Genomic DNA, 27,635 nt, shown 5'->3' with positions numbered 1-27,635 from the left:
CTGCTTTCCAAAGTGGTTGGACAAGTTTACATTCCCACCAACAATGAAGTAAGGTTCCTTTCTGTCCACATCCCCTCCAGCATCTGTTGTTGTTAGAGTTCTTGATTTTTGCTGTTCTAACTGGAGTGAGGTGATATCCCAATGTTGTTTTGATTTGCATTTCTTTTATGGCTAGGGATGTTGAACATTTCTTCATGTGTCTATTGGCCATCCTTCTTTCTTCTTCAGAGAAGCTTCTCTTTAAGTCTTTTGCCCACTTATTTATTGGGCAGTTGTTTCTTTGAGGATTTGTTGTTGGGGGGTTTAATTTTTTGAGTTCCAAGTATATTTTAGATATGAGACCCTTGTCCGTTGTATGGCTAGTAAAGATCTTCTCCCAATCCGTGGGCTTTCTATTGATCTTGCTAGCTATGTCCTTTGCCCTGCAGAAGCTCTGCAACTTTATGCAATCCCATTTGTCCAACCTTTCTTTGATTTGTTGTGTTTCCGGGTCTCTATTCAGAAAATTTCGGCCTGAGCCAAGGAGACCTAGGGTTTCTCCTATTCCATCCTGTAATGTTTTCAGAGTGTCTGCTTTGAGTTCAAGGTCTTTGATCCATTTGGAGTTGATTCTGGTGCAGGGTGATATATAAGGATCTAGCTTAAGTTTTCTACATGTAGTTAACCAATTTTGCCAGCACCATTTACTGAAGAGGTTGTCTTTCTTCCATTCTATTGTTTTAGCTCCCTTATCGAAGATTAGATGGCTATAGGTCTGTAGGTTCATTTCTGGGTTTTCAATTCTATTCCATTGGTCCTGAGGTCTGTTCTTATGCCAATACCAAGCTGTTTTGACCACTATGGCTTTATAGTAGAGTTTGAAATTTGGTATTGATATTCCTCCAGCAGTGTTCTTTCCATTGAGGAGCGTTTTTGCTATTCGGGGTCTTTTATTGTTCCATATGAATTTTTGGATTGCCTCTTCTATTTCCTTGAAGAATGAGGTTGGAATTTTGATAGGTATTGCGTTGAATTTGTAGATAGCCTTGGGAAGTATTGCCATTTTCACGATGTTAATCTTTCCAATCCAGGAGCATGGGAGGTTTTGCCATTTTTTAAGTTCTGTGTTGATTTCCTTTTTCAAGATTTTAAAGTTTTCATCATAGAGGTCCTTCACTTCTTTAGTTAAGTTAATTCCTAGGTATTTTATTTTTTGTGGGGCTATTACAAATGGAGTTGCTTTCCTAATTTCAGCCACACTTTTCTCATTGTTGGCATACAGAAAAGCCATTGATTTTTGGGGGTTAATTTTATAACCTGCTACTTTGCCAAAGTTTTGAATCAGCTTGAGTAATTTGGGAGTGGAGCCTATGGGATTCTTTAAATACAAGATCATGTCATCTGCAAAGAGGGAGAGTTTTATTTCTTCTTTCCCTATTTGGATCCCCTTTATGTCTGCATCTTGTCTTATTGCTGTAGCTAGGCATTCTAATACTAGATTGAAGAGAAGTGGAGAGAGTGGGCATCCTTGTCTTGTTCCTGAGTTAAGAGGAAATGGCTTTAGTTTTTCACCATTGAGTATAATGCTGGCTGTAGGTTTGTCATATACAGCCTTTATTGTATTGAGGAATGTTCCATGGATTCCTAGTTTTTCCAAAACCTTCATCATAAAGGGGTGTTGGATCTTGTCAAATGCTTTTTCTGCATCTATTGAGATAACCATGTGGTTCTTATTCTTGCTCCTGTTGATGTGATGAATAATATTAATTGATTTGCGTATATTGAACCAGTTTTGCATCCCTGAAATGAATCCTGTTTGATCATGGTGTATGATTTTTTGGATGAATTGTTGAAGTCAATTGGCCAAAATTTTGTTGAGAAGTTTTGCATCAATGTTCATCAAAGAAATGGGTCTATAGTTCTCTTTCTTTGATGAGTCCCTGCCTGGTTTTGGGATGAGGGTTATGATGGCTTCATAGAATGTGTTCGGTAGTGAGCTTTCTCTTTCAATTTCATTGAAGAGTTGGAGGAGTATTGGTGTGAGCTCTGCTTTGAAGGCCTTGTAAAATTCCGCTGTAAAACCATCTGGTCCTGGACTTTTCTTAGCTGGGAGGTCTCTTATTGCTGTTTCTATTTCAATGCTTGATATGGGCCTGTTAAACTGGTTTAACTCATCTTGGTTTAGTTTTGGCATGTCAATATTTGCTAGGAAAAGGTCTATTTCTGTCAAGTTCTCAAACTTATTAGCATAAAGTTTTGAGAAGTATTCCCTTATAATGTTCTGAATCTTGGTTGTTTCCGTGGTGATGTTTCCATTCTCATCTCTGAGTTTATTAATTTGGGTGTGTTCTCTTCTTTTTCTGATAAGATTTGCTAAGGGTCTGTCAATTTTGTTAAGTTTTTCGAAGAACCAACTCTTTGTTTTGTTGATTTTTTCTATAGTTTTTTTGGATTCTAATTCATTTAATTCTGATTTAATTTTGATTATTTCTTTCCGTCTACTGGATTGGGGTTTATCTTGCTGCTCTTTTTCAAGGAGGTTTAGATGTGTCATTAAATTGTTAGTTTCAGATCTCTCCAATTTGTTGATGTAGGAGCTCAGAGCTATAAACTTGCCTCTGAGTACTGCCTTTGCTGTGTCCCAGAGGAGCTGGTAATTTGTGTGTTCATTTTTGTTGAATAGCATGAACATTTGAATTTCCTTTCTAATCTCTTCCATGACCCATTCTTGATTCAGCAGTGTGTTGTTCAGCCTCCATGTGATACCGGGCTTTCTTTGGTGGCTTTTGGTGTTGAGTTCTAATTTTATTCCCTTGTGGTCAGAGAGAATGCAAGGTATAACCAATGTTTCTGAATTTAGACAAGTTTGCTTTGTGGCCTAAAATGTGGTCTATTTTAGAAAACTTTACATGTGCTGCTGAGAAAAACGTGTATTCTGATGCTGCTGGGTGAAATGTTCAGTAGATGTCTGTTAAGTCTAGTTGATCTATGCAGCTGTTTAGATCTGCACTTTCTCTGTTGAGTTTTTGCTGAGTTGATCTATCTAGTGGGGAGAGTGGTGTGTTAAAATCCCCAACAATTAATGTCTTTGATCTATATGGGATTTGAGGGAAAGTAGTGTTTCTTTGATAAATTTGGGTGCTCCATTGTTTGGTGAATAGATATTTAGAATTGTAATATCCTCCTGAAGGAGAGATCCTTTAATTAGTATGTAGCGACCTTCTTTATCTCTTCTCATGAATTTTAATTTGAAGTGTATTTTATCTGATATTAGGATTGCGACTCCCACCTGTTTATGGGGGCCGTTTGCTTGGTAGATTTTGTTCCAGCCTTTAACATTGAAAATGTGTTTGTTTTTACGGGCAAGATGTGACTCCTGCAGGCAGCAGATAGAAGGGTCTTGTTTTTTAATCCAACTAGACAGTCTATGTCGCTTAATTGGAGAGTTCAGTCCGTTAACCTTAAGAGATAGGACTGAGAGGTATTTGGGAGTTCCTGCCATGTTATCCACCTTCTTGGGAGCTGCGAAAACTGGGTTCTTCCTATGGTTCTTGGATTCTCAGTTTGGATGCAGTTTCTTGGCCTTTGTTGCAGTCTTGTTGGTTTTCTATGTGTAGGACATCTTTAAGAATCTTTTGTAGGGCTGGTTTGGTGGAGATGTATTGTTTCAATTTTTCTTTGCTATGGAAGGTTTTTATTTGGCCTTCAGTTATGAAGGAGAGTTTATCTGGGTACAGTATTCTTGGTTGATAGTTGTTTGTTTTTAGGGCATGGCATACATCATTCCAGGTTCTTCTTGCTTTGATTGTCTCTGCTGAGAAATCTGAGGTGATTCTAATTGGTTTCCCTTTATAGGTGATTAATCTTTTCTCCTTGACAGCTTTAAGGATCTCTTCCTTGGTCTGAGTTGATCCTGTGTGGATGATAAAGTGACGGTGGGATGTCCTATTCTGGTCTGGTCTATTTGGGGTTCTAAAAGCTTCTTGTATCTGAATAGGCCTATCTTTTTGTATGTTTGGGAAGTTCTCTGCTAGGATCCTGTTAAACAAATTTCCTAGACCATTAACTTCTGTTTCTAGGTGCTCCTCTACACCCATTATCCTTAGATTAGGCCTTCTGATGGTGTCTTCCAGGTGTTGGATAGATCTATCATATTTCTTGGACTTGTCTTGGATGGTTGTATGTTCTTTCTCTATAATATCTAGGCTGTCTTCAATCCCTGAGATTCGATCTTCTGCATGGTCTAACCTGCTGTCAAGACTCTCTACTTTGTTTTTTAATCTCTTTTCCTTCTAATTGGTCAGCTTTGATGGCTTCAAGTTCTTTGTTGAAGCTCTGTTTTAGGTCTTGTATGAATTTCTTTACTTCCTTAATTTGGTGTTCAGTGTTTGTTCTCAAATCATTTAGTTGATTGGTTATGGTTTCTTTGGACTCCCATTCCTTCTGTTGGGTTCCATTCAGCATTCCCTTTGTGGTCTCCCTGACTTCCTTCAGCTCTTTGTTAATGGATTCCATGAATGCCTTTAGTGATCTTTGTGCATTCTCTACCTGGTCTCTCAATTCCTGAATTACTCTTTGATTAGCTTCCTCCCGTTTGCGGGATTCCTGCCGTTCTCTTTCCTCCCATTCGTGGGATTCCTGCAGTTCTCTTTGAGTGTTCTCAGCCTGCTCGCGCCATTCCTCCCTTTCTCTTTGAGTATTCTCAAGTTGTTCACGCAAATCCTGTATCAGTTTTTGAGTAGCTTCCTCACGCTTATGATATTCCTGTATAAACTTTTGGGATGCCTCCTCTCTCTCCCTATCACGCTCATACAGAGTCCTTTGTAAGTTGTCAAACTTCTCATTTATCATGTTTGCCACCAGTGTTTGTAGAGCTATTTGGGAACTCTCCTCTGGATTGTTCATTTTCTGATCTGACCCCTGATTATCAAGATTGGGAATTGAGATACCCGGATTTGCCATTTTTCTTGTGTTTTTCCGGCTTACTCTGCCCATTTGAGATGAAAATAGCACCAGTTTTGTGCTAGAACACTATCTTAAGGCAACCATCAACCAACGTTTGCATTTATACAGTCAATAGTCTACAGATACAATCTAGTTCAACAGATACATCTATTCAATATCAAACAACTATATGTTAATGGGCTTTGAACCGTAGAGAAGAATTTAGAAAACCAGAAATTTTTAGGGTTAGGGAGAGATGTGGGTAAAAAATAGGAATAGATTGGTGTGGGGAGGCACAGGGAGAGTTAACTATGTCCTAATCTCAATGCAGGAAATAGGTTGGGTAGGATGCAAGTAGAGAGAGAGAGAAAAAGAAGAAAGGGAAAGGGAAATGAAAAGAGACCAGAAAAAAAATAGAAACGTAAAAATTAATATAGTTATGGAGATTGAAAGACCATCTATTTAGAGAGGAATGTGAATATATTGAGAAAACATGCTCTGCTTTACCCAAGATTTTGAGATCCCCCTCCCAGGTTAGTTTAATGGGAGGGTGATCTGCTTTGAGAATCACAAAAGAGGGGTGATGAGGCTAGGTTCTGGTAGAGTTGAGGCCTTTCAACAAACAGTAGCTTTTCCCTGGGGCTATTTTGTGAAAAACTCACAGAGCCCAGCCTGGAGCCATTCTCAGGGTTTCTGTTTTTCAATTGATTGTGGAGGCTGCTAGAGGGAGGGGCAGCCTCTGGCTCTGGTTACCCAGTGAGGAAAGCCACTCCAATGGCTGGTGCCTGAGCTGGGTGACTTTTCCCTGGATGGAGCTGAGTCTGGCAGGTCACTTCGCCGTTAAGTTCTTGTGACCTGCTAAATGACTCGTTTTATTCCAAGGCCTGAGTTGGAGCTAGCAGCTCCTCCGAGCTTTGTCGGTATCCAAGATGGAGATCACAGGTGCTGGGCGGGGAGGGGTGGCCTTCCCTCCTCTGCTCCCTGAGAAGGAGTGAGGACGTACTTGTACTCACGCCGAGTCTTGGATCCTGGGTCGTCTCTGGTCTGCAAACTGCAGGATGAAGATGTCCGCTCCTTGTCAGTTCTTGCTGGTGTTGAGTAGAATCCTCTCGCCCGCTGCGTCTGGCTCCTTCGTCCCGGACTCTCTGTGTGAGCGCTCAGATATGGCCGCGGCTGCGGTCACCACTGTGACCCTGCCGCCACCGCAGCGGCTGCTGGCAGGCGCTCAGATGTGTCTCCTTGTCTTGGCTTCCCCTCTCTTGTCTAACTCTCTGTCCTGTGATGGCACACTTGGTGTGATTCTCTGGCTTAGGACTGTTCACTGGAACTCTAAAACTGCTTTCTATGCGAGAGCTTGTTCAGATTCCAGCTTCTCCCTTCATATATACTTTTTAAAATCTAGCATTCATCAAGATGCATTGTACTTACAAACTGATTCATTGTATGGTAGCTTCTTTGTACAACTATTTAAAGATAATAAAAATATAATAAAAAAATCTAGAATTCAACTTGAAACACAAGAATTTATTCTACTGGTGAGTAAAAACCTAGATTACTAAGTATTGGATTTATTGAGAGTCAATAATATTCTGAAATTTAATAGTTTCAAAGTCTTTGTCTTACCTGTTGAATTTAGAAACTTAATCATACTTGGTTTCATATAGATCAGAGATCAGCACTTTTTCTGTGAAGGGCATGATCATAAATATTAGACTTTGTGGAAACATGATCATTTTTTCCCATATATATGTATATATAAATAAATTTTTTTAACTTTAAAGAAAAATGAATTTATTTTTTATAAGTTTTTATTGTGAAAAATACTATACAGAGGGGAAATAAAATTTTTTTAGCTGGGCACCAGTAGCTCATGCCTGTAATCCTAGCTACTCAGGCTGAGATCTGAGGATCATAGTTCAAAGCCAGCCTGGACAGGAAAGTCCGTGAAACTCTTATCTCCAATTAACCACCAAAACTGGAAGTGGTGCTGTGGCTCAAGTGGTAGAGTGCTCGCTTTGAGCTGAAGAGCTGAGGGATGGTTCCCAGGCCTGACGTTCAAGCCCCATGACTGACCAAAAATAAACCACAAAAAAACATTGTAAAGGTGAGGGGTTACAGTTACATAAATTAGGTAATGTGTACATTTTCTAAGTGCTTAATTGTTTTTTCAAAGTAGTGAGAGACAATATGTAAATAATGGGTGTGTCTGTGGTACAATAAAAGGGCTTTATAGACACTGGAAGTTTTATGTGTCATGAAGATATTGTTTTGGGTTTTTAAACGTGTGTGTGTGTGTGTGTGTGTGTGTGTGTGTGTGTGTGTGTGTGTGTGTGTGTGTGTGTGTGTGTGTGTGTGTGTGTGTGTGTGTGTGTGTGTGTGTGTGTGTGTGTGTGTGTGTGTGTGTGTGTGTGTGTGTGTGTCCAGTACAGTACTAAGGCTTGAATTGAGAGTTGGAGTGCTGTTCTTTTACCTTATTTTTTTCTTTCTCAAGGCTAGAGCTCTACCAGTTGAGCCACAGTTTCACTCCTGGCTTTTTGAACAGTTATTTGGAGTTGAATCTCCTAGACACTCCTGCTCAGGCTGGTTTGAACTATAATTCTCAGTCTTCTGAGTAGCTAGGATTACAGGCATGAACCACTGGTGCCAAGCTAACCTTGTAAAAGTAAAAATATTCTTAATTCATGGGCTACATGAAAACTGGCAGCAGGCTAGATTTGGCCAGTAGAATGTAGTTTGCTAATTTTTGCTGTAGGTTGGTTCACTATGTGTTAAATCTCACACCAACCTAACAGCTATTCCCATATCATTCAAAAGAATAGAAGATAAATTAAAATGTATTTGATCATTATAACTTCTAGTGTCCTTGGTTAAAAATATGATTTATTTAATCTTAGTTGTTTTCTCATTACAAGATACTTCATTGACAAATTTCAAAACATTTTGAAATGTAAGATTTTTACATGTAATATAGAGTTTTTATAACATAAGTCTAATGTGTAAGTCTCTTAAAATAAACATTTCTCTTTTAGGTTCTTGCTGCTACTTCTTTAACAGGTCTATTAGAAAAACTACAAAATTGCAACGAACTTTTGGAGAAAATTATGAAAGGACTTAATGCATATCTTGAAAAGAAACGTCTTTTCTTCCCTCGGTATGATGGATGATCAATTAATTGGGCCACACTTTAAAGCATTTTCTAATGTATGGTCAGTTATCACTAAAGATTTTGTATTTGCATGTTTTTCTCTAGTTTTTTCTTCTTATCTAATGATGAAATGTTAGAGATTTTGTCAGAGACCAAAGATCCACTTAGAGTTCAGCCACACTTGAAAAAATGCTTTGAGGGCATTGCTAAATTGGAGTTCCTTCCCAATTTGGACATCAAGGCCATGTATAGCTCTGAAGGTGAACGAGTGGTACTTATTGAACTTATTTCCACATCTGCAGCACGAGGTGCTGTAGAAAAGTGGCTCATTCAAGTGGAAGACCTAATGCTCCGAAGTATTCATGATGTGATTGCTGCATCCAGGCTGGTATGTCTCCTATGTTTTGATATACACCCTATATTCTGCAAATGTTGTGTTTTAAGAAATTTTCAAGGAGTTTCAGTAAATTTCAACTTACAGTTCATGTTATTTTAAACTACTTATTTTTTATTTGTTACTAACATCATCATAATCATCATCATCATCATCATCATCACAGTACCATTGTTTTGAACTCAAGGCCTTGTGTTTGCTATGCAGTTATTCTATCATTTGAAATCTTTTTTGTTTTAGTTATTTTTTCAGGTAGGATCTTGTGGCTTTGCCTGGGGAGGGCCTTTGAATGCCATGTGCTTTCTTTGTAGCTGGAATTACAATTACCATGCAAGCATGGTAATTGGTTAAGACAAGAGTGTTGATGACTTTTTGTCCTTCCTGGCCTCCATGTATTTCTGCCTCTCAGGAAGCTAGGATTACTGTGTATAGCTATAACTAACATTAAATAATAATACTAGTAAAAGGCAACTGCTTGGTTAAATGGCAACTCCTTTGTACAACTATTTAAAGAAAAAAACATTATTAGTAAGAGTATATATTGACTTATAAAGAGAAAGATTTTAAGGAAGAATAATAAAAGGAATGTCGAAGGTCCAGTGATTGGCTCTTAGAGGAAGCAATACTGAAACTAAAACCTGAAGGGTAAGTAGGAAATAGGCGATCTAAAGAATAAATGAAAGGCTGGGTAACGCTGTCTCACACATGTAGTCCTCACTACTCAGGAGGCTGAGATCTGAGGATCCTGGTTTGAAGCCAGCCAGATCAGGAAACTCTGTGAGACTCTTAACTCTAATAAGCCACTCAAAAAAAACCAGGAGTGCCACTGTGGCTCAAGTGGAAGAGTGTTTGCCTTAAGAAAAAGAAGCTCAGGATCAGCAGGAACAGCACCCAGGCCCAGAGTTCAAGCTCCAGGACTGCCCCCCACCCCCTCGCAAAAAAAAAAAAAAGAAAAAAAAGGAAAAAGCATATAAATAATTGGGGTAAATACCCCAGGATAAAAAAAGAGCCAGGGATTTTTGAGAAACTGAAAGACAGCAATGTTTATAGAGTGAGTGAAGAGAAGAAATAAATTAGATGAAGCTGGAAAGGAAGACAAGAGATTTAACTTTCTTTTTTTTTTTGTGAAAATACTGTACAGAGGGGTTACAATTACATGGGCAAGATAATGAGTACATTTCTTATCAAGCATTGTAGCCTCCTCCTTTGTTTCCCCTTCCCATCCCTTCCCATCCTCCCCCTGCCCCCGTAACTTTCTTTTAAGTGTAATGGAAGGCTACAAGTTAATTTAGTCAGATGTAATCTGACTAATAATTTTAGGCTACAAGTTAATTTAGTCAGATGTAATCTGACTAATAATTTTAGCCACTGTGGCTATAGTATAAATGATGGATTAGTCACAGAAAATATGAAGACTCATTAGAAGACCCTTGTATTAACTTGAATATGATGATGTGACAGAAGACAAATTAGAAAAAAGTAGCAAAGTAAACAGGTTTACAGCATTAGTTATTATTTTCTTGATAATTACCATTAGAACTGGGGAGTCATAGAATCTCACTGTTGTTTTGATTTGCATTTCCTTTATGGACAAAGATATTGGCCATTTTTACTTTGTTTTTAGAGAAATAAACTCTCTTTAAGTTTGAGGGCTTAGTTTTTTTGAGCTCTAAATATATTCTGGATATTAGGCCCTTGTCTGTTGTATAGCTTGTAAAATTTTTCTTCCATGGATGGGAGGTGGGGGGTGGGAAGATGGGAGGGCAGGGATGGTAAGGGGAAACAAAGGAGGAGGCAACAATGCTTGGTAAGAAATGTACTCATTACCTTGCTCATGTAATTGTAACCCCTCTGTATGGTGTTTTCATAATTAAAAAAAACCTTATTAATTAAATTTTTTTCCTTCCATTCTCTTAGGTTTTCTTTTTAGCTTGCTAGCTATGTCCTTTGCCACACAGAAACTTTTAGGTTTGATGTGATCCTATTTTATCAAGTTGTAGCAAATTTAAATGATGGTTGTTTTTCTCTAAAAATATTTAAATCCTTTTTAAATGTAAAAAAATTAGTAGCAAATGAAAACATACTTTGAACTCAATGACATAGAATTTTTAATTTTGCATGATTGAACAAATAGACTTTGGTCATACAAGTTTTTAGAAAAGTTATGGATAAAATAATATGAGTTCTCCTAGTCCAGTTTTTAAAATAGATTATATAGTGTCCTTTTTTTAATATAAATCAATATAAGGAATAATGTAAATATAAAGAATTTATTTGGATCTTCCACACTTTAATGAAATATCTATATTTTCATTATATTAGAAGTAATATTTATTCTTTGTCAAAAATTTGATGACTAATCCAGAAAAGGCACATAAAGATCATAAAAAAGTAAACTTAGGAGAATCAATAATCAAATCTATCTAGAGAGAATCCAGTCTTGCCATATTGGCACCCAGTTTTTCATGCTTTCATAAATAAACAAAAAAATTAAAAGTGTAGCCATTAATGTTCAGGTCTTTTAAAAAATATTTTAAGGTTTTTAATGATTATATGGATTCTAACCTATGAATATTACAAATATTACATTTTTATTGTTAAAAATTGGCTTCTTTTCCTCCTGCAATCTTTTAAAATTAGACATTCATTTTGGTTACATAGGCTTATCCAGAATCGGCAAGAAGAGACTGGGTTAGAGAATGGCCTGGCCAGGTTGTACTTTGTGTTTCTCAAATGTTCTGGACTTCAGAGACACAGGAAGTTATAAGCAGTGGGACAGAGGTAATGTGTTATTTGATTTTTAATAGTATTTTCTTCATATTTCATAGTTAACTTTTCGATTTTTTTGCAAAGTCATAATTCCCTCATTAGAATGATGCAGTTCTTTGAAAAATTTTAATTTTAATAGGTTTACCCAATATTTTCTTTCATAAATGAGTCAGTATATAAAATGTTTTAAACTATATATATTATCAATTAAATTGCTTTTTTATTTTGTAGGGTTTAAAGAAGTACTATACGGAACTCCAGTATCAACTAAATGATATTGTAGAACTTGTAAGAGGAAAATTATCTAAGCAGACCAGGATTACTCTAGGGGCTTTGGTTACAATTGATGTTCATGCTAGAGATGTGGTCATGGATATGATTGAAACAGGTATGTGACTTTTTCTCTAATATTAAAGGTAAAGTATTGACAGCTTCTAAGAAACAAAAACTTATGCTCTAAGACCTTGTTTTTCTCTACATAGAATCTTTTTTTCTATGCTATTTTCTATAATTGAGAAGCATGAGTAATTTCAATATTTATTGTCATAAAAGATTAGACAATGCCTCTGTGCCTCTGATCATATAAAGTAATATTTATTGAAATGAACTCCAGGAAATGGAAACAATAAGTTTTTTCTTTGTTGTTGTTTTGTTTTTTTCATCTTATTTATCTGTCTTTGGGAAATGGAAGGACAAAAAATGAACAGATGCAGCAGTGGTACTCACTATACACTATGCTGAAAATGAACTCTATAACTTCTGGGTAGAGACAGGGCATAAACTTGGTGGGAACAAGAGAAGGGGTGACATTGTCCAAAAGAAATGTACTCATGGGGCTGGGAAGGTAGCTCAGTGGTAGAGTGCTTGCCTTGCATGCATGAGGCCCTGGGTTTGGTTCCTCAGCACCACATAAGCAGAAAAAGCCTGAAGTGGCTCTGTGGCTCATGTGGTAGAGCACTAGCCTTGAGCTGAAGAGCTGAGGGACGGCACCCGTGACTGACCAAAAAAAAAAAAAAGAAATGTACTCATTGCCTGACTTATGTAACTATAACCCTTCTGTACATGGCCTTTATAATAACAAGAACAAAAATTTATACATAAAAATATTACAATATTTATTTAGAAATTATTTCAATTTAAGGGGGCTGGGAAGGTGGCTCAGTGGTAAGAGTGCTTGCCTTGCATGCATGAGGCCTAGGGTTCGATTCCTCAGCACCACATAAGCAGAAAAAGCTGGAAGTGGTGCTGTAGCTCAAGTGGTAGAGTGCTAGCCTTGAGTTCAGGCCCCACGATAAAAAAAAAAAGAAATTATTTCAATTTAAGGATTGTATGTTTAATTCTTTCTAGGTGTCTCACACGATACAGATTTCCAGTGGCTGGCTCAGCTTCGTTATTATTGGGAGTATGAGAATGCTCGAGTTCGTATCATTAATTGCAATGTAAAATATGCTTATGAGTATCTTGGTAACTCACCTCGACTTGTCATTACCCCTCTAACTGATAGATGTTACAGAACATTGGTATGTATTTAAATCATTTTTTTGCACACTAAAGATTAGTTTTTGGTGCAGCATCATATTTTTTGTCCAAATTCAATGTTGACGATCCTCATTTATTGTGTTATCTGTAATATACCTTCCTCATTCCAGATCCTCTTAAAGTGCAATTATAGTAATGATTATTTACTTTCCTTTTTTCTTTTTTTTTAATTTAATTTAATTTTATTTGTGAACATACTGTACAGAGGGGTTACAATTACTGGGCAGGATAATGCGTACATTTCTTACTAAGCATTGCAGCCTCCTCCTTTGGTTTACCCTTCACATCCCTTCCCAGCCTCCCCCCTCCCCCCCAATCCCAATCCTTCTCCTTTCCCCCCTTTCCTCCCCCCCTTCCCCCCCTGACGTTGTAAAGCTCATTTTGGACGTGACAGCTTGTACTTCTCATTGTTGCAACAGGTCCACCTGTATTCCTTTTTTCTTTTTAATATTTACATCTACTGTATAAACATCATGGATCATTTCCATTAATAATTAGAAAAAGGGAAAGACTGGAAATATAAAGACAAAATAAAGCTGCAGAAAATAGCACCTATTTTTGTAGTTCAGTTACTAGAGAGAGGATAGAAAGATGAGAAAAGCACATTTGGCTTTTAGAACTCCGAATTAGTGTCTCTGAAAGGAAGGAAGGAAAGGAAATGTACAGGTTGGTGATGAAGTCTGTGCCTGATTGAGAGACTATGCAAGATGAACTATCACTATTACAACTGCAGGAATATCGTAGCCAGATAAAGTACAGGATTTGCAGGTAGATCTGCAACCAACAAATACTATCATGTCATTTAATAATAAGAGACACATTCTGGGAAATATATCATTAGATGAGTTTGTCATTGTGCCAATAGCACAGAGTGTACATTCATAAACCTAGATGGTATGGAAAGTAGAGGTATGAGCTCAAGTGGCAGCATATCAGCCTTCAGCAAAAAAGCAAAGTAAGAGTGTTAAGGTGTGTTCAAGCCCCAGTACCAGCAATGAATGAATAAATAAATAGATAAATAGTTTACAAAACTAGGTGGTATGGTCTTCTGTATACCTAGGCTAAACTAGTATATATTACCATGTGTGCAGTGCATTGTTGACTGAAACATCATTATATGGTGTATGCCTTAATTATTGCAAGAGTAGGCATTCTCATTTTTGTGTTTTTTTCCCCCCAATACTAGGACTTGAATTCATGGCCTCTCACTTGCTTGGCTTTCTTGCTTAAGGTTGTTGGTGAACTATGACTCCAGCTCAGCCTTTAGCTAGTTAATTGGCAATGGAGTTTCTGGAACTTTTCTTCTAGGTTGGCTCTAAACCTTGATCCTCAAGTTCTTATTGTCCTGAGTAACCATTGTGCCCAGTTGATGTTCTGTACTTTTTTGGGGAGGGGTAACTAAGGTTTGAACTCAAAGACATACGTATGCTTTCTGGGTAGATGCTCTATCACTTGAACCACACCCCCACTCTTTTTGGCTTTTTGACTTATGCCTGGGCCAGCCTGGACCACAATCATTCTATTTCCATTTTCTGCATAATTGGGATCCCACACATGTGCCTCCATGCTCAGCTATTTACTGAGATGAGATCTCACTTTTTCTCCAGGCTAGCCAAGAACTTCAATTATCCTGATCTCTGCTTTCCAATAGCTAGGATTAGAGGTAGGTAGGATTACCTAGTATTACAGGCATAACTAGGATTATAGATATAAGCTTTCATGTATGGTTGCATTCTATGGTTTTATTTGCTAAATCTGGCAATCCAACCTGATGATTGAAGCACTGTGTCAAGAAACACCAATCCACTTAGGCTGAGTAAACACTGAAGTGTCTTCAAGTTCTCCATAAGCAAAGATGAAATGAAGATTCTTTTTTTTTAAGCATTTAATACTTCTTTATTATTAGAGGGGAAACAGATACAATTTTCAATTACTGATGTTCCTCATGATTTACTTTTTAAAAAATATTTTATTTTATTTTATTTGAGAACATACTGTACAGAGGGGTTACAATTACATGGGCAGGATAATGCATACATTTCTTACCAAGCATTGCAGCCTCCTCCTTTGTTTACCCTTCACCTCCCTTCCCAGCCTCCCCCCTCCCCCCACCTATTCATACCCCCCTCCCCCCCCACCGACATTGTAAAGCTGGTTTTGACATGACATTTTGTACTTCTCATTGTTGCAACAGATCCACCTGAATCCTTAAATGACTTGTTTGTCCCCATCTCCTCCACATGTTATACTGACATCAAATATAGTGAAAGCGGGGGTTACACTGTGGGGGAGGGACATACAAAGCAACAAAGAAATAATCTTATAAATGTGTTAGAAACACATGCATGAAAGAAACGAAAACATTAAAATACATATTTAAGGGTTCGTTTTCCTAACATCACATTATCTGACCTTTTCCGCTTGACTCATACCTATACTAGATATTGCAAATAAGGGAAACCATGGGACCTATGTTTCTTTGGGCCTGACTTACTTCACTTAATATAATTTTTTCCAAGCCTTTCCATTTCCTAACAAATGGGGAAATGTCATGAAATGAAGATTCTTGTAGAAATAATTTATTGGGAAATGCTCTCAGAAAAAAAAACAACTATAAAGAAATGAGGAAAGCAGAATGAGCTGGGAATAAAACTAAAAAAAACTAGTAGTTTGTATAACAGACGTATAATCACAGATGTATAACCACACTAATTCTCAAATGGAGCTTTAAATGGCATCACAGAATTATCCCACTTTAAGGCAAAGCAATCTGACTTTTGTATTCCTTTATTTTCATTGGTTAATTACTAGTAAATTTCAGGGGCACGAGCAAGCCTTCAAATGTTTGTTGAAGTGGTAGCTCCTGTTAGCTGAGGGCAGTTCTTAGGAGAAAAGAGTAGCTACAATTTGCTTTTAATCAAGACTCACAGCAATTGGGAGATAAATACAATGGCCTGATGGTAAAGCAAGTTTGGGTAGCATGCCCAAGGTTCTATGATAAAACATGTCTGCAGAACCTCTATTTTTTCCAGGAAATTACCTGAGGGTAAGGACCATGTTTGTTTTATTCTGTACCCCTGTGGCAAATGAGTACATAGGTATTCCCAAATATTTGTTGAACAGATGACCCCCAAGCATCAATGCCATATATGGTACTTTAGTGAAATGAGACACTGTGATGTGCTCTAAGGCAGAAGTTGACAACTCTGAGTTATAAAAATCAGAATCACATTAAACATTTGAAATCAACATTAGACTTAGAAATATGTATCAATACATTTAGTAGTCAAAATGAAGGGGAAATATTTGTGAGCATTTTCCAGAAATTGAAGAAAAGCCTAAAGTTTTTAGCAATCAAATTAATGGACATTAGCAGTGCAGCCTCTGTTAAGACTTATTTACTTAGTTGTCTGTGGTGGGCTGCAATGCAACCATACATGAAAGCTTATATCTAAAACGGTCATATAAAAATGACCATTTCACAGGTTTATTTAAAGTAGACTTTATTTATTAGAGCCAATTTAGGCTCATAGCAAAAATAGGTGGATTGCTCCTATTCTCCTATATATACAACCTTGATTCTTAACTCTATTTTCTCTAAAAAGAGTTAAGTCTGATAGACTCTCATGATAGTTTTTGTGAAGCAGATGTTATAGTTACAGAGAAAACTATAATTTCTATGCTTTTAAATGTTTCTAGCCACCTTTCAAGTAAAAGTAGAGTCCCATTCAAATATGGCTAAACTTAAACATTAGCTAAGAAAAAGAGAATGTATAGAGTTATACATAACCCAAAGTAGACAGCAACACTACTTACTGGTAAATGAAGTATAGAACAGTGAGACAGGAATGTAGAAGATTAAGAACATTCAATAAAAGACAAATTAGGCAAGTCATAGACAAAATTATAGAGTAAGTCATCTATTTTTTCCCCAAATATGAGTTCCATTTATGCTGTTCACTTTCAGATATCTCTGGGCTGTTAACCATCCTGTATATGTCATTATTTTTTCTCTTCAGCCATCTCCACTACCACTTCTAGGGGAAATCTTTCTCAATTAACTTTATTTGCTGTTGGCTAGTTTCTCTTTGTTTTTAAGAAAGCAAATGGATACATGTGAAGTATCAAAAGGAAAGAAGTAGCTAGGATTACAGGCATGAGCCACCAGCAGTCACCTTTCAAATTATTTTTGACATAACAAATGTGCTAGCTTTCCATAACTGTGGTAAAGTACCAGAATATATCAGTTTAATAAAGAAAAATTTTATTTTGATTCACAAAAAAGGACAAGAGATTTTGTTTCACTTTCATTTGTCTTCCATATCTTTTTAAACTGTTTTACTCTGTACAGCTAGAAAAGTTTGTGATAAAAAGTAACTGGATGTAATTAGATAACTGATTTTTCGGAAGATACAAATAAGAAAAACAATCCATGTGGTAATCTATTATGTGGATTCTCTTTTTTATCTAGCTAAGCACAGAATTCTTTTGATATACATATTTTTCTTTTCAGATAGGTGCCTTCTATTTAAATCTTGGAGGTGCGCCAGAGGGACCAGCAGGCACAGGAAAAACGGAAACAACCAAGGACTTGGCTAAAGCTCTTGCTGTACAGTGTGTGGTATTCAACTGTTCAGACGGGCTAGATTATCTAGCAATGGGAAAGGTAGTTCAATTACTGAATTGATACTATTAAATGCTACTGACTTACTGCTAGGGCTAACTACATATTCTCAAGCAAATATCTTTAAGTCTTATTTAAACATAAATATTGTTTAAGCATTACTTGAACTTTAGTTTTAGGGGTAAAAAAATCATTGTTTTTTTTTATCCTTCTAGCAAACTCCTAAATTTTGACTTAGTTAAATATTTGTTTTAAGAAATAATGTCCTTCAACATAGTGTCTTGTACATCTCATTACGATTTAGGCGGGGGGGGGGCACTGAAGGGGTGGGGAAGTATAGTTGTGGAGGTGGGAGGGAAGGGATGATAGGGAAAAACAAAGGAGGAGGCAACAATGCTTGAAAAGAAATGTACTCATTACCTTGCTCATGTAACTGTAACTCCTCTGTACAGTATTTTCACAATAAAAAACTTATTTAAAAAAAAGAATTAATGTCCTTTCCTAAGGAAAAAAAATCACCTCCCCCCCACCTGCTTTTATTCTTGTTCTTAGTTTTTTAAGGGATTAGCTTCTTCTGGTGCTTGGGCTTGCTTTGATGAATTTAACCGAATTGAGTTAGAAGTATTGTCAGTGGTGGCTCAACAGATCCTCTGCATCCAGAGAGCTATTCAACAGAAGTTGGAAGTATTTGTTTTTGAAGGGACAGAACTTAAGCTCAATCCAAACTGTTTTGTAGCTATTACCATGAATCCTGGCTATGCAGGACGTTCTGAATTGCCAGACAACCTGAAGGTAATATTTTCTTAAGAGTGTAAGTTTGTTAATCAAAAATAGTGGCATTGTTTCCCCATACATTTCTTATTTCCCTTTGTTTTCATTTGATAAGAGGTAAGTCATTAATACCTGTTTAGATTTCCAAAAATACTGAGTACACAAAAATATGCTGGTGAAAAATTAGTTTATGAAAATGTGTTGTATATGGAGACTATCAGCTCATTGTCTTTTGATGCCTGTACTTAGCTTCAAAGTGGCTTCTTTTATGTAAATTATGTGCTTCTTTTATTATATTTTCAGGTTCTCTTTAGGACAGTGGCAATGATGGTCCCTAACTATGCCCTTATAGCAGAAATCTCTCTCTACTCCTATGGATTTTTGAATGCAAAACCTCTGTCTGTGAAGATAGTAATGACCTATAGGCTTTGCTCAGAGCAGCTCTCATCACAATTTCACTATGACTATGGAATGCGAGCAGTAAAAGCAGTTTTAGTGGCTGCTGGAAACCTAAAACTAAAATACCCAAATGAAAATGAAGATATACTGGTATGTGTTAAATATGTATTTTATGAAAACATCAGTAGAAAAATAAAGTGAGACTATATAGTCAGGAACTATATATATAGGTAACTGAGAGGGTTATTGATTCAAGCAATGTATGATGTTGAAATAATATTTTTGGATTATGTTATTTATTTCAGCTAAAGGATTTTGTTTTTGTTATTGTTGGTTGTGGGGCTTGAACTTTGGGCCTGTGTGCTGCCCCTCAGCTTTTCAGCTCAAGGCTAGCACTTTAACACTTGAGTCACAGTGCTCAAGTCTCACTGACTTTTCTGTCTGGGCTGGCTTTGAACTTCGATCTTCAGATCTCAGCCTCTTGAGTAGCTAGGATTACAAGAGTAAGCCGCTGGCGTCTGGCTTGTAAGGATTTTTAATTATTAGTTTAGTTAAGTTTAGCTATCAGTTTTTCATTATATAGATTCCATGGAGCAATATAAAATAAACTATCACTTTTGTCTAAGGGGGTGCTGTATTATGTTTAACTGCAGGCGATTAACTTATGTTGTCCATTTTTGTAATTTTAGCTTCTTCGATCAATAAAAGATGTAAATGAACCAAAGTTTCTATCACATGACATACCTTTATTTAATGGAATAACCAGTGATTTATTTCCTGGTGTTAAACTTCCTGAAGCTGACTATAATGTAAGTGAACCTATGAGAATTATTTACACCATGGTGAATTTAACTGATGACTTGAGTATTTCCAAAGTTTTATTAAATCGGTGAAATTATATTCCTTCTGTTTGAAGGATAGTCCTCTAGTTGTCAAAGGATATGTAAATTGTGGTATTTTTTACTGACCTATTTTCAAGATTAATTATGATTATTTTGGCTTTTTTCAGTTTTCTAGTAAACTCTTAACTACATATTCTTAACTACATATTCTGTTTTTGTTTTTTAGTGTGTTTAATTTGGTTCTTCTTTTTTTTTTTTTTTAAAGAAACTCCACTTCTCTATCTTTTCCAGTACTTTTCCTTCTTATTTGATTTCTTTTATAACTTTATAAAAAGTTGTTCTAAGTTTTTTATTTACTAATTATTATATCTAAATCATCTGTGATTTTGTTTACTCTTTCTCATTACTTATAAGTTATGATTTTATGTTAACTATTATAAAAACAATTGTGAGACTAAATTGGTATTATTTTCTATACAGAAAAAATATATTTTCCCTTTTCAAGTAGTTAGGTTGAGTTGCTGATCAATTCAATCAGGAGTAGACCCAAATTGGAATTCTGTTGCATCATTATTGAGCTATAGTTTACCCCTGGTTTCAAATATCTTTAGAAAGACAATTATCCTGCCTTATTGTAATAACCTCTTCTGTCCAGCAGGATTTTGTGATTTAAGCATCTGAAACTAAAGAAATCCTTTATCTGTGACTTTCCAAATGAATTGTTGGTCTCTTGTGGAATTTCATGCACAGTGAAAAATCATGGACAGTGCAAAGAATCATCTTTGCCTGGGAATCTTGTATTGAGGTTTCTACAGATTTCAGTCTATCTCATCAGTCTCTACTAATTTCTCCTGACTTTAGCAAAGTCAGTCTGTCATAGCAGACCCAATGCAATGCTCAATTGTGGGTGAGGACCGTGGTGCAAAGCCAGCCCAGGCAGAAAAGTCTGTGAGACTCTTATCTTCAACTAACCACTAGAAAACCTGAAGTGGTGCTGTGGTGGAGTGCTAGCCTTGAGCTGAAGAGCTGAGGGACAGCACCCAGGCTCAGAGTTCAAGCCCCACGACTGACAAAAAAAAAATAGTATCAGTGGTAGAAGCAAATGTTAGCTGGCACTCCTTTCTGGAGTTGAAATTTCTTTAGATTTATTCGCATCCTAAGTGCTCCTGTGTCTTTAAGTCTTTTGTGATTTTTTTTTTAGTTTCTGTTTTTTTCTAGTTATTATAATATGAAGTATTACCTAGCATATTCTTTTTATTCTAATTAAAAATGTTTAGCATATGTTATGAAGCATCTAATCCACTGCTATAGTGCTATGATCACTAATAACTTACAGTGACAAATTAAAGATACTATGTCTAATTGTTTTTCCTCTTAATTAAAACAAATAAAGCTTTTATCTGTCATGCTTTATAATAACATTCTATAGAATTACATTCCATCTTTCTTTTATTTTAGGAATTTTTAGAATGTGCTCATGAAGCCTGCTCTGAACATAACCTTCAGCCTGTTAAATTTTTTATTGAAAAAATGATTCAGACATATGAAATGATGATTGTTAGACATGGGTAAGATTAACATCTGTCATGGTTAGACATTTTTTAAAATAACTTCTAATATAACTAAAAGTGATGAACCAAGAAAGGCAATAAACTTTATATATTAGATAGGCTAGGGAGTAAAGAATCCCTTTCTTCTTAGTAGTTACACAAAGATTTATTACTCTGCCATCCTAAACGTCTAACAAGAGTTAATAAGGAGCTCTAGGCATGGGGGTGCATGCCTGCAATCCCCATAGGATTGGGAGGAGGCTGATATAGCAGGACCAAGAGTTTGGGCCAGCCTGACCTACATGATAAGACCTTTTAATTTAAAAATAGAAAAGGAAAAGAAAAGGAAAAAAAAGAACTGGTAAAGAATATTTATTCAGACCTAGTACCAGTAGCTCATTCTTGGCAATTCTAGCTACTTGGGAAGCAGAGATTGGGAGGATTATGGCTTCAGGAGAGCCTGCACACAGAAAGTTTGTGATACTCCTTCTCAACCCATTTCTTTGTACAAGGGAACATCATATGTTATGTGGGAGGCTGATATTAGGAGGAACACTGTTCTAGGCCAGTCCAGGCAGAAAAAATACATGAAATACTCTGTCTCCATAGAGGGAAGCTGGATGCAGTAGCATGTGTATATGGTTCTAGCCATGACAGAAAGCCTAAGTTGATGAGTTAAGGTTTGGCACTTGCCTGAATGGAAAGGAAGATCCTATGTCAAAAATAGCCAGCAACGCCCCCCACGTGCCCCACCCCCAAACAGGAACAGCAACAACAAAAAAAACTCAACAAAACAAAACAAAACCAGGGCTAGAGGTAGGGCTCACATGGTAGAATACTAGCTTAGCAAATGTGAGGTCCTGAGTTCAAACTCCAGGACTGCCACAGAAAGAAAGAAAAAAAGTTTATTGAGTGATTTAATAGTAATGACTATTACAACTTGCAGTCTTAAGTACGTTATTTAACCTCCTTAATGTGTGTAAATACACAATACTATTACTATTACTTCAGATAGGCCTGCCCTGTTCTCCCAGGCTCATCTCTATAGTATCTTACTAAGTTCTCTCTTTCCCCTTCTCCTTTTTCTACCCCTGCCCATTCCCTTCTCTTCCCTTCAAGTATACTGTGGTTTGAACTTAGGGCCTTGACCTTAGGGGTCCAATCATTTGACTCATGCTTCTTCCTTCCTTCCTTCCTTCCTTCCTTCCTTCCTTCCTTCCTTCCTTCTTTCTTTCTTTCTTTCTCTTTCTTTCTGTTGCTTTTAATATAGGGTCTCATTCATTTTGTCTGGGGTCAGCCTAGACCATGATCCTCTTTGTTTTACTCCATGAGCTGGGGATCCACTACTCATGGCTTGTTTACTGAAACGAAGCCTAACTAATTAGCCTCAAACCATGGTTCTCTTGATCTCTACCCCTGAGTTGCTGGGATTATAGGCATTTCTAAACATCCTTGAAACATCTTTGAACCTATCAGTCTATTTTCCCTGAGTTATTTTGTCCTGAAATAGTTATAATAGTACTCCTTTATCTGTAGTTTTTCTTTCTGTGGTTTTATTTAACTGTAGTCAATGGCAGTCTGAAAACATTAAAGGGAAAATTCCAAGTTTTGAAAGAGACAGTTTTTTTTTTCTAGTTGTGGGGCATGAACTCTGGTCCTGGCCCCTGTCCCTCAGTTCTTCAGCTCAAGGATAGCACTCTACCACTTGAGCCACAGCACCACTTCTGTTTTTCTATTGGTTTATTAGAGATAAGAATTTCATGACCTTTACTGCCCTGGCTGGCTTTGAACCATGATCCTCAGATCTCAGCCTCCAGAATAGCTAGGATTACAGGTATGAGCTACCAACGCCCAGCAAGAGAAAGTTTTTATATAATTTTTTATAGTACATTATAATAATTATTATGTTATTATGATTAGTTATTAGTCTCTTACTGTGTCTAATTAGTAAGCTTTATCATGTATAAGTAAAAAGGAAAAAAGATAGGTTTGGTACTACCCACAGTTTTAGACATCTACTGGAGATTTAGAACATAACTACATAACTCTTTTAGTTGGAAACTATATTAATCCTTCAGAGATTTTTTTTTTGGTGTTAATTGTGGAGCTTTAACTCAGGGCCTGTGTGCTGTCCCTAGCCTCTTTGTGCACAAGGGTAGCACTCTATCATTTGAGCCACAGTTCCACTTCTGGTTTTTGAGGAATATATAGACATTATGTTTTTGTTATCATTTAGTGCCTTTATTGGATTCTGTTTTGTTGATAATGACACCAGTGTGGAGAATTTGATATAGAATCAATCAGTTTAAAAGTTGAATGTGTTTTTGTCATATAACTAAAAATTGTGCATGGAAATTATTACAAGACAATGTTTTATATGCTGGTATAAATAATTTAACTTGTTATTTTTTAGAATCTGACTGCATTATTACTTCTTTAATAGTTTTATGTTAGTAGGAGAGCCTTATGCTGGTAAGACAAAAGTTCTGCATGTACTGGCTGATACTTTAACTCGTATGAATGAACGAGGCTATGGAGAGGAAGAGAAGGTCATTTACAGGACTGTAAACCCCAAGTCAATTACTATGGGCCAACTTTTTGGACAGTTTGACCCAGTGTCTCATGAGGTAATCTACAATACAACATTCTCAACTATCCTACTGACTGAAGTGCATGTTAAAGCGAGAGATTCAATGTGTTTTTAAGTTTTTACTACTAAATTTTATTTCATAAAAATAACTTTCCAATTCTTCCTATTTACTTCAGTGGACTGATGGCATTGTGGCAAACACTTTTAGAGAATTTGCCTTAGCTGAAACACCAGACCGGAAATGGGTTGTATTTGATGGACCTATTGATACTTTATGGATAGAGAGTATGAATACAGTGTTGGATGATAATAAAAAGGTAAACCATAATGTTTAAAAGCAGAACAGATTCAGACATGACTAAACAATTATAGGGCTATATACTTTAAATAAAGGGTATAACAAACAAGTTTATAAATGATCTTTTCAATGAAAACTTCATTGTAGTAAGTTCTGTTTTTTATTGGAAGAATGTAATTGTATTCAAAATATTGAATGAGTATAGGTGGTAACACATGCCTGCAATCTTAGCACTTGGGAGGCTAAGGTAGGAGGATCAAGAGTCTGAGGTCAACTTGTTATGCTCATCCTCATGAGCATTGAATGAGGCTGGAGTTATAGTAGAGAGGAGGAGAAAGGGCCAAATCCCCAAAGCTTTAGCTAAATAGAAAAGAATTCTTGACTGATGAGTGACTGCAAATACAAGGGTTGTCAAAAGGGAAAGGGACATTTTGCAGCATAGTCGAAACAAATAAAATGCTGGCCCTATCTCCTAAACTGGAGGCCCATAAGACAATGTTTACTAAAACATTTCTTGTAGTAAAAGATTAAAAGTATATCTAGGCCGGGAATGTGGCTTAGTGGTAGAGTGCTTGCCTAGCATGCATGAAGCCCTGGGTTTGATTCCTCAGTACCACATACACAGAAAAAGCCAGAAGTGACACTGTGGTTCTAACCTTGAGCACAGAGAGGCTCAAGGACAGTGCCCAGGTCCTGAGTGCAAGTCCCAGGACTGGCTAAAAATAAAAGTATATATAGACCAGCACTGTCTAATAGAACTTACTGAAATGCGGTAAACACCTATATTATCTGATAAAGGTAGCTGCTTGTCACATGTAGCTCTTTAGCATCTGAAATGTAGCATAGTACATTTGGAAAACTGAACTTCAAGTATCATTTAATTTTAGGTTGGTAAGTTAAATGTAAGTAGCTACATGTAGCTAATGGGTATAATATTGTACAATAAGAGATCTGAACTACTCCTTTATTTATTTATTTTTAATAAGTTTTTTATTGTGAAAATACTGTACAGAGGGGTTAAAGTTACATGAGCAAGGTAATGAGTACATTTTTTATCAAGCATTGTTGCTTTTATTTTTCCCCTACTATCCCTTCCCTCCCTCCTCCACAACTACAGTACCCCCCCCCACCTAAACTGTAAAGTTCATTTTTCAACATAGTGTCTTGTACATCTCATTGTTACAATGGTTCAACCTGTATCCCTGTTTAAACATTTTTTTTCCTTACCCTCCCCAAATTAGACTGACATCAAAAATACAGTGAAAACAAGGGTTATACCATGAAGGAGGAAACAACAAAACAAACATATAAAACAACAAAAAAATCACATGGTACCTTATAAATACATTAGAAACAATAGCAAGAAAGAAAAAAAAACACTTGTGTCCTTAACTTGGGGTTCATTTCGCTTAACTTCATCTTATCTGGTCATATGTACGTAGCTTTTGACATATTCTACTTGTCTCAGACATTTACTAGTTATTGCAAATAAGGGAAACCATGGGACCTATGTTTCTTTGGGCCTGGCTTACTTCACTTAATATAATTTTTTCCAAATCTTTCCATTTCCTTACTCATTTATTTTATAGCTAAGACACTGAATCCAGAAATGTTAGATATGTCTGTGTTGACAGAGATAAAACTGGGAATAGAATGGTAATTGTAGAACTGAAAAGGAAGCACTAAGAAATGAATATGGAGGATGACTTTAGAAGACTTAGTCCTGATGTTGACTTATTATATAAATAATTAACAATTAACACTGATACTACTAAAAGTAATAATAACTCCAAGATGAATCATAGCAATAATATTGGGAGAATAGCTTTAGTAATAATATATACAATAAGAATCTGAGAGAAAAGAGGCAATTTTAATAAAAGAAGTGTTTTAAATTAAAGGAAACTACAAGACCTACAAACATAAGCTAGACAAATGTTTTCTGGCTTCTATTCTAGTACTTATTCCATTGTATCACAGGAGACACTTTGTTTTATAAATAGAATAAATTTTTATTTAAGAAAGTTGAAAAAATTTTAATAATGATTGGAAAAAAAATTATTGTTTTTAGCTTTGCCTTATGAGTGGAGAAATCATTCAGATGTCCCCTCAAATGAGCCTCATCTTTGAAACAATGGATCTTTCCCAGGCTTCAGTAAGTTCCTAATTTGTTGTTGTTGTTGTTGTTGTTGTTCTTGTTAGTCCTAGGGCTTGAACTCTGGGCCTGGGCGTTGTCCTTGAGCTCTTCAGCTCAAGGCAAGCGCTCTACCACTTGAGCCACAGTGCCACTTCCAGTTTTCTGGTGGATAATTGGAGATAAGAGTCTCTTAGATGTTCCTCCCCAGGCTGGCTTTGAACCGTGATCCTCAGATCTTAGCATCCTGAGTAGCTAGGATTACAGTACCAAGCTTAAATTACTAATTTGATATAATAATACTTTGGCTTTTTTGTTCATTCATTAATTTAGTCAAAAGTGTAAGTGACAGTAGAATTGATACAAGGGATATTGGGACCAAAAAGATGAGTAAGACACAGCACATGTCAGAAAGGATGACAAGTATTCTAATAAACAATCCAATATACAGCCACATGTTAAATCTCTAAGAGTGTGGAAGGAACTAAGGATTCAAAAAGAAGTGGATAGAGGACTGTGGAAGGTGTTGGAGTGTTTGAATCTGGTTTTGAAGAAGATATAACTTCTCTAGGGGGATCAGTTAGGCCTAGGCATTCCACAGCATAAGATGACCTGTAAAAACATGAAACCATGACATAAAACTGGACCTAAAATAGTTTTCTATTTAGGGAACATGTATTATATGTGTGGCTGTAGAAGTAGACAGAAGCCAGAATATGATGGGCCTTACGAAGTCATACTAAGAAGTAACTGGTACCACTGATCAAAAAGCAGTTACATCTGGCCTCTGGTGGCTCAGGCCTGTAAACCTAGCACAGCAGGCTGAGATCTGAGGATTGCGGTTGAAGCCAGCCTGGGCAGAAAACTCCCTATGAGACTCTTATCTCCAGTTAATGACTCAAAAACCAGCAGTGGAGCTGTGACTCAAAGTCAGAGTGCTAGCGTTGAGCAAAAAAAAAGCCCAGGGATAGCACCCAGGGCCAAGTTCAAGCCCTATGATTGATGAGAGAGAGAAAAAAAAGCAGTTACCCAAAATCAAATCTTGTCCTTTTTCTCTAGCCTGCCACTGTAAGTCGTTGTGGCATGATTTATTTGGAGCCCTCACAGTTAGGGTGGGAGCCACTTGTATCTTCATGGTTGAATTCACTGGAAGAGCCTCTATGTCAACCAGATTCTCAAGCTCTTCTGATGGCACTTTTTGACTGGTTAATACCACCTTCTTTAAGGTTTCGTAAGAAAAAATTAAAGGTAACACTATAATTCTCTGACCCATGCAAGTTTTCCTCCTCTTCCTTTTCTTCCCACTCTCTTTCCTTCCTTTTTAAAAATTTTATTGTAAAGATATGCTATACAGAGGGATTACAATTACATGAGTAAGGTAATGAGTACATTTCTTGTCAAACATTGTTAACTACTACTTTGTTTTTCTCCCACAACCCCTTCCCTCCCTCTCCTCACCCCTCAAGTTGTAAAATTCATTTCTGACATAGTGTTTTGTGAGTATCTTTATTGCAATGGGTCATCCTTTGAACTTGTTTCAGCGTTTTGTTATTCCCCATCCCTTCCCCAAATCAGATAAATGTATATACAAGACGTAGGGTACCAGAATCAATGACATTGATTGTCAGGGATAAACCAATGGAAAAGGAAAAATGAA

General features: G+C 36.6%; 1 protein-coding gene across 3 annotated transcripts in view; it reads left to right on the top strand.

Moving 5' to 3' along the window:
* The window catches only part of Dnah12 (dynein axonemal heavy chain 12), a 167,218-nt gene that overhangs the window by 41,518 nt on the left and 98,065 nt on the right, over positions 1–27,635 (top strand). For all 3 annotated transcript variants that reach the window (XM_070018739.1, XM_070018740.1, XM_070018738.1), the window contains 14 exons: positions 7,953–8,074; positions 8,174–8,456; positions 11,124–11,243; positions 11,463–11,619; positions 12,579–12,751; positions 17,284–17,436; positions 17,947–18,186; positions 18,469–18,714; positions 19,254–19,373; positions 20,865–20,974; positions 23,400–23,583; positions 23,723–23,863; positions 25,916–25,999; positions 27,038–27,226. In XM_070018739.1, the coding sequence (XP_069874840.1) occupies positions 7,953–8,074; positions 8,174–8,456; positions 11,124–11,243; positions 11,463–11,619; positions 12,579–12,751; positions 17,284–17,436; positions 17,947–18,186; positions 18,469–18,714; positions 19,254–19,373; positions 20,865–20,974; positions 23,400–23,583; positions 23,723–23,863; positions 25,916–25,999; positions 27,038–27,226 (2,322 nt within the window). The remainder of the gene's footprint in view (positions 1–7,952; positions 8,075–8,173; positions 8,457–11,123; positions 11,244–11,462; positions 11,620–12,578; positions 12,752–17,283; positions 17,437–17,946; positions 18,187–18,468; positions 18,715–19,253; positions 19,374–20,864; positions 20,975–23,399; positions 23,584–23,722; positions 23,864–25,915; positions 26,000–27,037; positions 27,227–27,635) is intronic.

Source organism: Dipodomys merriami, unplaced genomic scaffold, assembly GCF_024711535.1.
Source record: "Dipodomys merriami isolate MVZ:Mamm:240054 unplaced genomic scaffold, mDipMer1.0.p SCAF_13, whole genome shotgun sequence".
NCBI lineage: Eukaryota > Metazoa > Chordata > Mammalia > Rodentia > Heteromyidae > Dipodomys > Dipodomys merriami.
Note: the sequence above shows the minus strand (reverse complement) of the source record. Positions and strands in the feature narration are given on the sequence as shown.